This window comes from Pelodiscus sinensis, chromosome 4 (genome assembly GCF_049634645.1).
Source record: "Pelodiscus sinensis isolate JC-2024 chromosome 4, ASM4963464v1, whole genome shotgun sequence".
Classification (NCBI taxonomy): Eukaryota; Metazoa; Chordata; order Testudines; family Trionychidae; genus Pelodiscus; species Pelodiscus sinensis.
In genome coordinates, this window is record NC_134714.1 from 121,809,437 (window position 1) to 121,825,776 (window position 16,340).

General features: G+C 38.2%; 1 protein-coding gene across 2 annotated transcripts in view; it reads right to left on the minus strand.

The window, feature by feature from the left end:
• CHKA (choline kinase alpha) overlaps positions 1 to 16,340 on the minus strand; it is a 33,566-nt gene that overhangs the window by 7,237 nt on the left and 9,989 nt on the right. For both annotated transcript variants that reach the window (XM_075928306.1, XM_075928307.1), the window contains exons 2-4: positions 13,902 to 14,013; positions 5,929 to 5,982; positions 282 to 395 (exon numbers count right to left, since the gene is read on the minus strand). In XM_075928306.1, coding sequence (XP_075784421.1) covers positions 282 to 395; positions 5,929 to 5,982; positions 13,902 to 14,013 — 280 coding nt within the window. The remainder of the gene's footprint in view (positions 1 to 281; positions 396 to 5,928; positions 5,983 to 13,901; positions 14,014 to 16,340) is intronic.

Below are 16,340 nucleotides of genomic sequence, written 5' to 3' on the forward strand. Positions count from 1 at the left end.
GAATGACTGCTCTCAAGCTTAGTTCATCCCATATTTATTATGATCTTTTTCAACTGCAGAAATGTTTAGGGACATAGCCAGCCCCCCCCCCCCCCCCCCCCGAGTTTATAATTAGAGTGAGGAAGTCTAGTTAGAGCAACAAATTAAGACTAACAACTACAAGTACCGAGTATTTCATTCCCACATCTGTTTTTGTATATAGTCCAAAGACAGTCCCCAATCATGTTCAATTACAACATTCTACAGCTACTAGCCTGTTGATTAATCATGAAGTGACTCACTGGAATGAATTCCTCTAATCGGCCTTGTGGAAAGATTCCATACAGCTTTGGGCCAAGATTTCTCTCTGCGAGAATGGCAAACATAACACTCTCCAGAACCATGGCTTCTGCACCCTGTATAAAATTAAGGTAAAAAGTTTACAGAAGGATTAAGTTTAGTATGCGGAAGACTAAAGCTCCCAAAGTGAAAGTTTATTTAGTATTAAGTTTTTAAATACACTGATTTCTGCTGATTTTGGCTTTTTTTGCACCAGGGGGAGAGGGGGGAGAGAAGGGGGACAATTAAAAAAAAAAGATCAACAGAAAGAATATGAAACCCAGGCAGGGTTACAGTTTCAGGAGAAAACTTTAGTCAATGAAATTATGAAAGAAGCCCATTGGTTCCTAGTGCCTCCCTGGAAATTGCTCACTATTCTTTACAAGCAACTCCTGTCAAGTTTAAACTCACTACAATGTGGATACCATTTTCATGGTTATTTATCCATGAAGTGTAGAATATAAAGTCTCTACTGAAAGCTTAACATATCAATAGTCAATCACTGCAAAATTCATAGATGGTTAATAAGCAAGGAAAAGTGTTATTAAAATGTAGGGTTACAATACAAAAATATTTTAGTAACCAAGCTATTCCTATTTTCAGGAGTATAAGGTAAGAACCTGGTTCAAAACAATTATGGGAGGAAAAAAAAAAAAAACCAACAGTGTCTTATAAAACCCTAATACGAATAGATTTATATTATGTCTCTGGCTCCATCTCTAGGAAACAAATCAAAACTATTAAATATACTAATAGCTATGCAAGCATCACGTTTAAAATTATCTTCTACAAAAGCAGCCACTCCTTTAAAAGATGCCAGCAGCAGCATGACATGATCACATTTGTCAACATATTTTTACATGAATGAAAAGGAATTAGAAATAAGCCATGATGACTTTTCTACACATTGCTACACAGAAATGTAGGTGCCACCATGACCAAGAATTGCTCTATAAAGATGTACAAACCATAATATACAAGAAGCACTATAGGATCTGCTGTTATGGTAAGAAGTTATTTGTAATACAGTAAATCCCAAAGGTCTGATGAAGATACTTAAGGAGTTGGAGATAAATAGAAAGACAGACTCTGCCCAGGAGAGTTTATACAATGTAAGAAGTCATGACAATTTTTAATACTGAGCTCTAACACTTTTTGGCATTAGATAGGTTGAAAAGTGGTTTCAGATAGTGGGGTGCAGAATGCCTTTCTTGTTCCTGTTCACTTGAAAGTGTGCTCTGAAGCCTGCCGCTTACCCTACTCCTGCCTCCAGCAGTTCCCTTTTGGCTTTGTCTGGCTCCTGGTCTTGTTCTCCATGGTGTTCTCTTTAGTTTCTCAAAGTTTTGACTTCATAATGCTTTTCTTGGTCTCATTGTATTTGTACTATAGTTAGTACTGCAGCTGTACTGACCATCTCTGGCCCTCACAGCTGAAAAAACATGAGGACATGAACCAAATATGAATAGATGCACTGGTGCCTGCCCAAGTATGCAAGCAGGCAAACATCTAGGGGGCAGAATACTCCTCCAATATATCTAAGGCTTGTAAGGTCCGTGTGGGCATCTTAAACCTCTGAAGATTCTCCCCTCCTGCCACCTTCAAGATGCCAGAGACCAGATACTCTGGATTTCCCTCCACCGTGTCCTTTGCTCTTGAAGCCCCTTCCCAACACATCAAGTGTCTGCAGAAACAAGGGGAATTGATTGATCTTCATGTACAAAGCTACCTCTAACCCAAAAGGCAGAATGGCCCCATCAACATTGCCTTCAGAAAAATAGCATCTACACTGGATTCCTGAGTAAGGAACCTAAATCTAGGTTTGGGACATCTCTGGAGAGACTGACTTCAAAATGTATGCTGCAATTAGATACCACAGTGACTAATCTTCCAAATTAAGGTTGTGTATCATGGAAGTTTTTGTACTAGTTTTAAGAAGTTCTGGTGGAAGCCCTTTTGGATGTCTCTAATTTGACAGTGCAAGATGTAAAGGACAGAAAGATATCCACAAGTATTTAAGAGAGTTAAAATATAAGCAGCTAAGCCTAAGGATCTCAGAATTGTGCCAGTGGTAAATCTGACTACTACATGCAGCACGTAATGGTTGTGCCCCCTTTCTTCATACAGCATTCTCAACTTCATTTCCTGAAGCAGAATTAATGCATTTAACAGATACTCTCCATAGTTTCACATGCCCTTGTGGAAGCATCTGCCAAGTACCATAATTCAAGTTAGAATGGATATTCAACATGGTAGCAGAAGCACCAATTTTTTAACAAATACCCAGTTCATGACTAGGCACTCTGGGGCATCTAAGTTTTAAAGTGTCAAGTAAACTGGCACCATGGCTCCAAAATGAATAGTATTTGTATAGTCATACTTCCTTATTTCTGCAAGGTGAATTGGCACTCTCCTCTGAAGGTACTTAGGTCTTGTCTACAAAGATTGCAGCTGCCATGATTGATCTTCTAGAGTTGGATTCAGTGAGCCTAATTAAGACTCATTAAATCAGACTCAGAGGGTGTCCCTACCAGCATCTGGTACCTCCCCTTTTTTGTGAGGAGTAAGAGAAGCCAATGGGAATGTTTTCTCTCAGCAGCCTTCCATTGTGGGGACACCCACAAGCTTGTCTTAAGGTAAGCTGACTCCAGCAATGAATTCTGCCTAACTGGAGTTGAGTACCTTAAGCCAAGCTGCCTGGTCTAGTGTAGACCTGGCCTTTATATGGCAGGTTGCTAATTAGAAGGCATGTTTTACTTAGACAAAGCTGAAGAAACTGTTTGTCTGTAATTCTACATCTCTGAAGATATTTCCCTGGATTTCTTCTAATCTCTCCTTGAACTAAAAGACAAATAACTTATTCACAAAGACCTAGCTCTGTCAAATATTCCTTGAGCATTAGGTAAGATTTTGACTTTCAGTCTAAGGAAAGCTGGGAGAGAAATGGGGACTCAAAAAAGTGGATTCAGAAAGGTAGAATTACAATACCACCTTTTTGGAAGATAACACAAACTGAATACCTATCCCTGGGCAACAAAGGATCAGGGAGTCACACTTTGTTGGTGGGGCAGAACAATGGATTATGCTTTTGCATAAGCCTTCTTCATAACTTGGAACAAGCAAGTGGCCTAGCACTTTTGATGTATGAGAAGGGGATAAGTTATGAGGGGATGAAATTTCATGTACTCTAAATTTTTTACATGACAGTTTCTTCATCTGCCTTAGCCAGCATTAAGATGCAATAGCCAAATTATGGAAGACAAAAATTGTTAACAATTACATGGTTAACAATTTGAGAAAAATCTAGAAACTTTGATATTCCTATAGAAGATGTATAAGCTTTTTGGTAAAGCTTATTCAACTGTTTTAAGACCAATGGTATGGCAAGAATCTAGAAAGCCCCAAGAGTCTAAGCTAAAGCATTTACATGGATCTGAATGTAAACAAATCTGACCATCACTAGTGAGACCCTCATGTATTACATCACAGTATGTGCATGAGTTTATTGTTGGACTAAAAGTTAGAAACAGGTAATAGCCTGCTTTGGAATGAATTCCAAGGACAAGCTCTGGAATACTGCATTAGAGAGCTAGGACAATTGTTAAGCAGGTCAGTGCAGTTGTTCTATGAACCTGTCTGATTAATCTTTTCTGCTTCTCCACCTTTCATACACTTAATCCACATGTACTGTTTGGAAATAGCAAAAAAAAAAAAAAGCCACACTTGAAAACCTGTCATTGTAAATATCGATCTATATGGTCAAGTCATACTACTGTTTACCTACACCAATTTTTTTTAGATCTAATGCTGCAGTTTAAATTAAAAGCAAGTTTATCACCACAAATCTGATTAAGTAGTCCCTTAGAAACTGACATATTACTGGGTTAATGATTTACCTTAATGCCTTTGAAAAAGGGATTCTGTACTGTATTTTAGGCAGTATAAAGTGACCTGTTAATTTTTAACCTGGAAACTAATTAAAATGATGTTTCAAGGTTACAAAGCTAAGCAAAGAACTGCAGGCACACTCATAGGCAATATGATTTGTGCAGAGCCAAAGCTTCAGGGGTTTTGAAGTTCTATCACTTTCAGAAAGTATGTTCTGAAAGTTGCACATTGACACCTGCAGCCAAATATCCACTGTAAATATTTCCCAATCAGCAATTCAGTCTTAGGTCACTTGATCCTTGCTCTTGTTAGCTAGGTTTTCCTAGATCTTCTATATATTTGAGTTTGTCAATGTGTCTGTTTGTTCAAGAACTTCTCCTAAACGTTAAGAGCTACAATGACCAAATGTGGTATACAGCTTCCTCCCATTTAAAGCAAGGTATGAGTTGGTTGTGCCAGGAAAGTGGGATGTGCCCGGAATGGGATTGCTTCTCATAAAGCCACACAGAAGAGACACAGATCACCAAGCAGTGAAAGGGCATGACTAGGGGGGTGCCTCCCCTTCCCCCCATCCAGCCCTGAGCCTCCCATCCCCATGCACCATTTAGGGAGACTGTTGCTGGTTGTTTCCCTTCAGGCAACAAAAGGAAAGCATGAAGCTTGCTGAATTCCTCCTTCTGGCTGGGGAGCACAGGGGATAGACAACCTGGATCTGCCCCAGCTGGGGGATATGCACCTCTTTCCTGGCTGTGCCTGCTGAAGCTGTAGTTCTCACTTGGTCTCAAGCTGCTGTGGTGAGAGGGCTGGGGTAGTCCTCTCTCCTCAGAGCAGCCTGCACACTGAACCCCTCCGCGCCAACCCCACCCCAGAACAATGTTTTACATCAAGCATGTACATTTGTTTTTAAAAATGAAATGAAGGAAAGTAGTTAATTGAGTTAAGGACTCAAGCAACACTGAGAATAATGTATTTATATATATAAATTAGTAAACCTGTTCAACATCTTTATAAGTACTTATCCTTACAGGATTGAAAAAGAAAATCCTGACCCCAAGTTTGTCAAGTGCTACCCAGGACAGCACAGACCTATCAACATATATTATTGTATTTTGTTAACTGATAGATAACTACATAAGAACCCTGAATATTTCTACTAATGTTGATCTTTTCACCCTGGAAGCTGTTAAGTCTCCTTGAAATAGCCTCAAGCGTACAAATTTCCCTTCTTCTCCAACCACAGTTAGAAGTGACAGGATAGCAAAGTGGTGTTGCAGAATGGCTTGCACCTGGTTCATGTTCTATTGCTCCTGACTCAGGACAACTGCCAGGGAGTTCTACCACTCTAGATCATGGCATGAACGAGGAATGAGAAACCTGTGCCAATGATATCTCTCACGTAAGAATAAACTCCATATTTAGTATTATAAAGAATTAACCTGTAAGCAAGAAACATTTTGGCAACTTTGAGACATCCTCCACATTGTAAGTGTTCTTGAAGTCACAAATCTTTGGTATGCAGTCCTTTTGGCATTTAAACCAAAAGCACTGGAAGGATGCAGGAAAGATGACTGCAAAAGACAGCAAATAACTGAGCTACCTTTATTTTTGTAGGTCAGTGGCTAAGAACAAGAGCCAATTCCAAGAGCAGCAGTGGCTATACATACCCATGTTGAGAAAGGCACAGAGTCCTCTCTATGGAATGCGTAACTAACCAGAGTTACTTACCTGCAAGTCATTTTCCTTCTGAGCCTGTCCAGAGCCTCCTTTATTACAGGACCTCTATGAATGAGAAAAGTTAAGTAGTGAGAAGATGAAAGCCAACATGATCAGCAGCCACCAGAACAGAGGGAGTACAAACCACCACACACAAAAAAAAGCTACAGTTGACTATTTAACTGTCCACTGATTTAATCATATCTACAACACTAGTCTCCAACATCTAACCACACCATTTTTATCTCACTGCATACAATAGTTTACTCCAAAGCTTTCAAAGGATGTGCCATTGAGCTCAAACCACTGCCATAATATACTGAAAGCTATTTTCCAGTATTTCACACTGGATTTTGATTTGTTGACAGTTTAGAAGAACTTTAAGACCTTATGGAAATTGTACATTTAACATTGGAAATCTCTTCTCCCTCCCGGTAAGTAATTTAACAGCGAAGACATTTAGGCCCTGTCTACACTACAGGCTTACACTGTTATAACTACAGTGTTCAGGGCTGTGAAAAATCCACATCTTTGAGATGCAGTTATACTAACCAAACACCCCTCCCCGCCATAAACCATGCTAGTTGAGGAGAGTGTTTCTCACTGCAAGCAGCAGTAGTTAACTATGCCAACGGAAGAAGTGCTCCTGTCAGCATAACATCTGCACTGAAGCAATACAGAAATACAGGTATAGCTGTGTTGCTGCAGTCTTTTCAATATAGACCTATCTTGGCAGAGTTACAATAGAAAGCTTGCAGAGTAACTGCTTTGCTGTATCTAGATAATCAGATCTTTTAGTTTCCAGGAATATTTAAATCAATTTTAATACTAACCTACTAGATGTGTATCCTATTTTTTAGATGTACTGAAGGTTCTTGTAAGTACAGAATTTATGTTTTCAAACAAATTTTATGAATGTATGTAGAGGACAAACATAAGATGCTTGATGAAATTTAATACAAACAAATCATTAACCAATTTCATGCATAATGCATTATGCTATGTTAACAGCCATCATAAAGCAATTTCAAAATGTTAGCAAGTCATATGCCCTCAGCAGCTGAACCCTCAGTGGCACATGCTTTTAATAGTCACACATTTAAAATGCAAATGGGAATAAAAACCCATAGTCTCTTGAAGGGGTTGAAGGCAAGAAAATAAATAAGCAAGTATTTGTCTAGTTCTATTCAGCATTTGTGTGGCTGCTATTGATATTGCAATTTTGTTGCAACATTACTGTTTGGGTATTTAAACCACACTAAGGGTGAAGGCCCATAAAAGAAGCCTCCATCTCATGTTCTGAACAGAAACATTTGGTTCATGGAACTATGAGTATACCTTTGTTCCAAAGCTCTAACAACATATCCGTACCGGGGAAGAAGTGTGGACTGAACAAAATACAAGTTAAACATCACCATCTGCCCTAAGTACCACACAGCAAACTAATGATTTACACAAACTGTACAGCTATGGTATGTATTTCAAAAGTTACAGCCAGGATGTAGTTGATAGAAATTAAAAAAAAAAAATCTTTCAGAAAATACTTCCTATTCAACTAAGATACTATGCTCCTAGCAGACAATATGAAGGCTACTAAATTAGTATTTATTCCTTTCAATAATTAGTCTAGCCACTCACTCAGCCTGATAAGTAATTAAGCAATAATGTTAAACCTTGTACAAAAAACTCCTCTGAAAAGCATTGCCTATGTCAATACAACTTTTGCATTTTACTGAACATTCTTGGAACAACAGCCAAAGGATTACTCACCATCCAGGAGTCTTTCCTGCTTCATGATGCTCCTAGAACAGTTTAGTTTTATCAGAAGTTAAGTGGATTAGATTTTTTTCCAAGACCTGAATGGGTATCTCATTTTTAACTGATTTGGGTCATACCAGTATTAAGAGACGGATCAATACTCTATGAATATTCTTCAGACTGATGCGTGAGACTCTTAATGGATCTACTGTACTGTATCTTTAGGAGAAAGTAACAAGGAATGTATATTTCAGAGTCATCAGAAAAATGACATTCCTTTTTTTCCCCCTTGCCTCAGCCCAGAATATTATGTGTCCAAGCAAGACAGAAGATGGAATGTGGAAAAAAAGTTACATAATAAATGATTTGCAATTGTGAGTAGGTTAGAGTTGAGTAGTGTTCTCAAGCTATCCATCTAGTCACGATACAAAATTAGATAAAGCTCCTATGATGACTGTCAAGAAGAATCTTTAACTAGTGAATACTTTCGGACATATCTTTGGGTAAGTAAAGCTTAAGACGTAGATATCAGAATAAAGGGAAAAAAAAGTATAATTTTAATTTAGTTGAGAAAAACCAGGAAGTCCTCTGCAAGACTAGTGTTTGAAGCACAGAACCTTTTTTTACACCACCGCTCAGAAACCAGCCACTGCATGTAATTCACCAACTCCTGACCAGCCAGCCAAAACAAGAATGCAATTTTCACATAATGAATTGTTATCAGAAGCTCAGGAAGTACAACTCTAGTTTAAGAGCCAATGTGATTGATCTAATATTTGCTTTAAGATCAAAGGAAGAGACTTTTAGAAGCAATGAACTATTTGAAGTAGTGAATCAGGATTAAATGGCACCCAAGATTTCTGTAAGGAAATAGTTTGCTAGATGTACATGTTCTGAAATCCATTTTAAAGTGGTGGTCCACCATTCCTTAAAGTAGGACTGTTAGGCTATGTCTACACACACGGCTTCTTGTGCGAGTAATATGCAAATGAGGCTAAGTGTGGAATATTGCTGAGCCTCATTTGCATACCTAATGAGCCACCTTTTTTTCAGAAGAGGTTCTTGCGCAAGAAGGAGCGTCTACGCTGCCCCTTCTTGCGCAATGCCGTTCTTCCTGAAAAGTAATAGGTGTAACGGCATTGCGCAAGAGGGCTTTTCTTGCGCAAGAAGGGGCAGCGTAGACACTCCTCCTTGTGCAAGAGCCTCTTCTGAAAAAAAATGGTGGCTCATTAGGCGTGCAAATGAGGCTCAGCGATATTCCACGCTTAGCCTCATTTGCATATTACTCACGCAAGAAGCTGCAAGTGTAAACATAGCCTTAGTGTTTGTTATTGCATAAAGAAATTTGCTTCCAAAGCAGATAAGTAAATCTAATAAATTAAAGATTAATATGTGCCAGTGAAATCAACTTCGCAATACGAAGATGAGGAGAAGGGATAGGGAGAATAGAAAAGTTGTTGTAAGTCTTTAGAGCTAGAAGCCAGTGATGATTCCCCCCAAATAGACCTTTGATTTTGAGTAATCAATCTTTACTTTTCCCCCCACTCCAACCCTGTACTGTTGACCTGTGTTGAAGGCTTCTTTGTTAGATAGTGAAGATGGCGGATGACTTCAGAGACAGCAAAGATGGTTTTTTGGTCTCAGTTTAAGTATTAAGAACATAACTGGTTTATATCAATACTGACCACGAGCCAGTTTGACAATGAGAATTTAAGTTATTCATTCTTTCTAATATCCCAGGATTTACTGGACAAGATGGCTTCTAATTGGAAGAGGAACACATAACTCTGAGCCTTTGAAAGTAGTCGGTCAGCACAAGCTCATGCACGACTGAGGGTGGTGCAGTTTGTTAGGTTTGCTTTGCAGTTGTTCCCAGCTAATTTGCAAGCTTGTTTGCAACATGCAACTTCGTTGATTTCCTCCATAGCTGGTGGCTATTTCAAAAAGCCAAAACACATAATAAAAGTTACAGAATGGAAATTCTCAAACCCTGATTTCTGGTCAAGAACTGTAATAACCAAGGAACAGAGTGAGTAGGAGTAGGAGTAGAAACTGGAAGTCCTCCTAAGACTCTGAAGACAGATGGTCAAAAATAACATGCAAGCTACCCAGAAGAGGGATGCCCAGAGTTTGTTATTAAACAGAAGAGAATATATTTTGATTCAAGGATTGAGTTCTTGCTGAATTACTGCTTGGGTTGTATCTTTTTAAAGAAGTCTGAATGAAAATGAGACCAGAGAAACTACATCTAAATCTTAGCAATTTGGAACTGGTGGGCTTGTGTTTTTAGGACCTGCACTAGGAACCATCTTGAATCAAGACATCTCTAATCCTCTTGACTTCAGACAAAGTTACCATTCTCCAATGAGGGAGCAGAGGAAAGGAATGTGGAATATTTTTGTATTTGCAGTTACTCATTACATTTTAAACAGCATAAACAGCAGCTGTGTTACTTAGCTTTTACTATTTTCTAAACATATCAAACCCCAGAACTTAAAAAAAATAAGAAAGCTGTAGAGAATGCTCCAACTTCAGAGATCTCATACTATACCGTGAATCGTGTCTGTCACCTGGAAACCAGAGTGCTCTAGGCACGATCGCATGGGCAAGCCTGCAGCAGAGAACACATGCATATACAACTAAAGTGGTACATTACCCTCAGAATACCCTTAACTCCACCCAACACAAATATATCCCTTGTAAGAGGTGCTTGGCTTCATTCAAGCTATCCTGTCAATTCCAGGGATTTGTAGTTATTCCATGCTACAGACAGACATTAAAAAACAGCAACAATCACGGAAAATGTTTGAGAATTACAGTTACACAGCAGTCTGCATTTTCTTTAGTCACAAAAAAATAAAAGGCAGCAAGGCAGGTATGGAACAGTTTTCCACAGAAGCATGGCAGCCATTTTAACTTGTTCAGTGTTTGCTTAAATGAAAAGTTTGTGACCATACAGAACAGAGTCATCAGGTCTTGTTTTTCTTCATTTATATGAAGAATTTGTTTTCGATGTTGAAAAACCAATATAAAGCCCCAATAAATAGTGATTCATGCTTCTTTTGACGAAGCAGGAATGTGACAATCAAGTGATTTTGACAAATGAAATTTTATTTAAAGTGATGTTATAGTACCAACTGTTCTAATAATGTGGGAGCTTTTCTGAAAGATTTAGTTCTTCTGAATTTAAATAGGAAAACAGCACACAATATTAGAATGTTCTGCAAATGAAATAGTCTTCAAGTCCAAAACACTAAGTTCACATTGGCAAACCTTTCAGGTTAGCGCTTTATACACCAAGCTAAACAATTCAACTGTTACTTTGTTGCATTGAGAAGTTTTAAAATTAAATGCTGCCATAACAATCTGGTTCTCTGAGGGCAAGAATGAGAAAAGCAGCATAAGACATCAGTTTACTTTGAACATGTGACATATCTGCATTGTGCCTCAAATACTTAAATTTTCATGTTAGTATTTTTACCTTTCACAAGCACAAATACTTGTCCTCTTAAAAAAAAAAAATCTGCTCAAGGATTTTCAAGAGTAGTTCTTGATGTGTATAAACTTCCATGCCAGTGAGACCATTCATAATGGCTAAGCCAGTTCAGCTCCCCCCTCCACCCCAAATTCATGCACACAGAAAACTGCTTAAACATATAATAAATTATTATGACAGAGGAAAGAAAACTATCCAGGTGTGGCAGCTTTAACCGACTGGCATGGTTTATATTTGATGAGTTATATGTACTGACATTTGTGTCTTCCAAAATTCATAAGGAGCAAACTGGGGTAATTTTCTATTAGTAACAAATTGTTCCTCCCCAAAGGTGGCTTGTACTGGAAGTTGCAGTGCCAATATCCTTAATTTAAAAAGACAGTGTCATCGACTTTTCTGTGTTTCACTCCTTTTTTATGAATACAGTCTTGACTTAAGGGAACCTAGCATATCTTGCTTTGTGCACCACCAATTTCAGGATATGAACTGACAAGTGCTCAGAACTGCTATTGCAGAGCTGGCAAAACAAGTTAAAACTTACAAGTGGTGACTTATTTTGCTAAAATAATTTCTTAAGTCTAGCAATTGTTTTAGGGTTAGCCCTCAAGACTAGTTGAGAATTTCCTCAATGTCCCTTTATTTCTGTATTGTTTTTAAATAATTGAGCAAGCGCTACTTCTGAATCACTAAAGAGGGAAGAATTTTGTTCAGATCTTATCTTTATAATTATGTTTAAAACATTTAAATTTATGCCACCAGAACCCTATCAGGCTTCCAAGATACCCCAATTAAAAAAAAGCCATTTGCTTACATTATAATTTGAGTACAAGATGTAGTTGCTGGAAGAGACAAATGTTTGTTGACAGAAATTGTGAACCTCAATGCAATCTGAAAGTTTTACCTTGGAACTTTCTCTGCTTACTTAACCCTTAGTGAACTGCACCAACAAGAGCAGTCATTTCACTGCCACTACGGAAATAAAGGAAGTTAGACATCTCAGATGATCCTTCAACACCAAGATCAAAAAATTAGAAAAGTTTGGAATGCACAATTTCAAATGTTTAAGCCAACTTAGTTTAAAATCTAAGGACTAAATTTAAGCCCCAAATCTTGTTTTGATTCTTCTATAAACAGAGCAGAAAAAAGGGTAAGAAAAAACCCTCAGGGAAGGAAGTAGGTGACTGAGTTTAAGTATTTGTAGTTTGTTTTTCCTTAATGCACAATTACATCTTTCAAAGTCATTTTTATAAAAAGATAAAAGTTAAGCCCATTACTCAAATATGGAAGTTTTGCAATCCATTTTCACACCTCAGGACTCACATTTTAAGAAGCTAAAATTAAAGCCATAAACTAATAATATTCTATTCTGAAAATCATTTACTGAATATACAAGTATCGCTAACTTACTTTGTAATTTGACTATGGATACATTCAACTAGTTCTCTTTCAGAAGCTTTAACTAAAACCAAAAGGGTTATTAAAGCTTGGCTTAGTTTGATATGTACATTTTATTCAGTTAAGACTGAATTCTTAATTGACATGAGCTGTGCCTGGGTGGTCTCTGACCAGTGAATAACTTATGGCTCTTGCCACAATAAGAATAAAACCTTTAAAATGAATGCCGGTCCAGGCTTTCAGCAGCTAAGTCAGGATCTGAATCTCAATTTTTGTAAGTGAGATCCATTTAGTGATTAGTTAAGTGACACCCTCAGGTTTAACAGCATGCTATTATCACTTTCTGGTCAATTCACCTCAGAAGGAAGCATGGATTAAATTTAAGAATAATTAATTGACGCAATATCTTCAGTAGATTATTCCAAGGAAGTGGTCAGCAAGAGACCAATTTCAATCACTTGGGAAAAACTCAACATTTTGTAAAGTGTCAAACTAGATAAAATTAAAACTTTCTATAGTTATGCACAGATATAGCTGTTAAGAATTTCATAGTAGGTCATCTTTAAAGTGTTTTGTATACACCATTTGGAAGTTCAACAGTTAATTCTCTTAAAGATTAATAGAATTACATTGCAATATTTCAAAAAAGGGATTTTAATCTTGGTAGTGGCCAATTGGCAGTGAGAGCACTATTAAAAACATTTAATAAAGAGTTCCATGTGGCAGTTATAAGACCTAGCACACATTCTGGAATAAAGGTTTCAGAATGAGAAAGTTGCAGGGTACTGGATATATTTGTGTACAAACTTTAAACGCTATAAAATACTGCATGTCAATAGGTTGCTACTCATCACAGATCTCTGAATAGTCTGAGCATTTTGTAGAGTCATTTTGACAAAGCTTCAATGTGAACCTCAGAAGGGTATGTGAAAGCAAGGATAAGATTTAAATGATTACAAATTGTTTAGTTCTTCGAAAATTTACTAACGATGCCAAAGAAACTCCTACAGATTACAAAGCAGCTGATTATATACCTTATTTCAGAATATCACACTCCAAACACTTAATACCAGAAACAAACATTATGGAACAAACCAACAGCAAATAAGCCTTCAACTGATATACCGCAAGCCAGGATTTCTGCATAGAAAGAAGTACAAGTTCTAGAAAATGACAAATTATAACAAACTGACAAACTAGAGATCTATTCCCACCACCAAAAAACATTCTCCAACATTAGGAGTAGAACACACTTGCCTTGTGACACTTCTAGTATAAATAATTCAGATACATACTACAGAAACCCTCCCACTCCCAAAATATTCTATATACTCACCATTTGTAGAATTGCACCATATAAACGGAGAAGAATTTTTCGTGGCTCATCTGCAACTGTCTCCACGTTGTCAGGTAACGAACACTGGAACAGCATATTACTGAGGCCACCTCTATCAAAAGAAAGGTGATGTACATAAAGTTTATTGACTATCAGAAAGCTGTACATTCTTCTCTCAGTGAAGAACAGTGTCATGTTTTAGTATGTATTCCAAGGCTTTGTACGGTCAGATCTGGAATAACGATCTATTCAAACAGATCAAATTCAAATTCTTCTGCACATCATTAAATCAAATTGCCAAGAGAAAAGTTTTAAGACTGCTGATAAAATAGCTTGTCATAAAAAGCTGTATAGCTCATTTCTTCTTATCTTTATTTAAAGAGCACAAAAAAATGTAGATTTTTATTTAGGGGAAGAAAAAAAAAATAGATGTTTGACTTATTGCTGTCCAATTTTTCTGATGAAGTGTTACCCTGGAATCTAGCCTGAGGAATGAATGAAGACTTCAACACATTTTCAAAGACCACTTTATTATTTATGGAACAGCAACTATTTTGGGAACATGTTTTAATGAGCTTCTCCCACAGTAGCTGAAGTGATACAGATTCCAAGATGTACTCTTCTCTTCATAAACACTAATTCCCCAAAAGGATTAGCTTTCTGTAACATGTATTCACAGAAAAAAAGTTCAGTTTCATGCAAACTTAATTGTATACTATGCTCACTCCCTTTATTTTCATTTACCATCAGGTATTGAAGAACACCAACAATTAATGGGTTTAATTACAACCATGGTGCCTAACCTGTTCTGAAGCAGTAGCCACTATAGTGGCTTCTGCTACAGCAAACTAGTCATCCTGCTCTGTTGTCTCCCCCACTCCTCCCATCCCTGTTCAGCACGCCTATGGGTAATACACTTAAGATACGTGCAGTTCTGCTAACTCTGTCTACGACCCCTGCTCTGCAGAGATGGGGTGCAAGGGCAAGGGAACAGTCTGACTTCAGCACTCCATTGCACCTCCAACCCCACCCACCTGCAGAGCTAGCAGGGGAATCCTGGGAGCAACTTAGCTGCAGGATAGAGCAAGGTGGGAGGGAGTGGCAGCTGAATACACACTGCTGGCTCTAAGTATATACTTCCACTAATCAACTGGGCAGGTGGGAGAGAAATGCTTAGCAGGCCAGATCTAGCCCCTAGGCCTGAGTTTGCCTACTCCTGAATTATGGATTGAACTCTAAACAGACTCTCTGGTCCAGAAGGACCATGCATATTCCAGGATCAGGGAGCCCAAGCACATGGAAGTGGGAATGACCAGTTTAGTAGGGAAGCGGGGGGACCAGCAGAGCAGCAGGGTTGGCAGCACAGGAGGAGCCAATAGTAGAGGGGCCAGATATGACCTCCCCAGTATGGCAAAATCCCTAATTCCAGGTCTAGTCAGGTTCAGAGGGTGCCGGACCAGGAAGGTCCAACCTGTAGTGTGATAGTTTGTCAGCTCACCCTGCTAACTGACTAGATTTACACAGTCTAACCTTCAGGAAGACAAACTTCTATAGGCATTCTACTAAAACATTGCTGGTATGCTATCTGGGTAAGATATTCAGGAAATCCTGTTCCAGGATTCTGCACAGTTACTTAAGTAAAGTGTTCCAGTAGTAGATTATAGTTAAGATGAGAGATAATCTAATTTTTTTAAACTGTTAGCATGCCATACACATTACTATGTTTTATTTTGCCTCCCACAGACTTCAGAGATCATTACTTAGTAATACTTGAAAGGTTTCTAGCTCTCCATTACTTTCTGGGGAAAAAGCTTATTTGTTCATCCCACGTTGTCTATTATATTGTTTTTCCACAACAGGTCTTCATTATTGCCCCCCATCTGCATTATTTGGCATTTCCCTTTACAGCAATGGGAAATAGCATAATACTGACGGGAATGTAAAGGTTAACTGTAACAGGAATTGTGGTAACATGGGCTCATCTTCCCAAAAATGGCCTGGATAAAGAAAAAGGCTAAAAGCTACATTTAATACTTCATGTCACTCAATTGGTGTAAAACAGTGCAAATTAAGTTAAACCAATACTTTCCTTTGGTGACCTCATGGCATGAGACTCTTTAAAAAGCTGCAGATCTTTCAGAGGCCCAAAAGCTCAGATAGATCCTGTCATATTCCATTGCTCAGGTTTACCTTCAATGGGATCCTCAGTCTGACTGTCAGAGACCTATCAAGAAAAGCTGCATAGATCAGCCCTTCCTAAACTTATCTGCAGTGAGCTGGCTATAAACATGGTACTAGCTATTCATTTTCAGCTGCTTCTGCAGGTATCTATGCCCTTTGTGATGAACAATTAGGGATGTTAAGGACTAGTCAACTATCAGTTAAACAAATGCTTATCCGATAGTCAGCCAAGGAGTCGATCTTCCCCTCCCCCCTTAC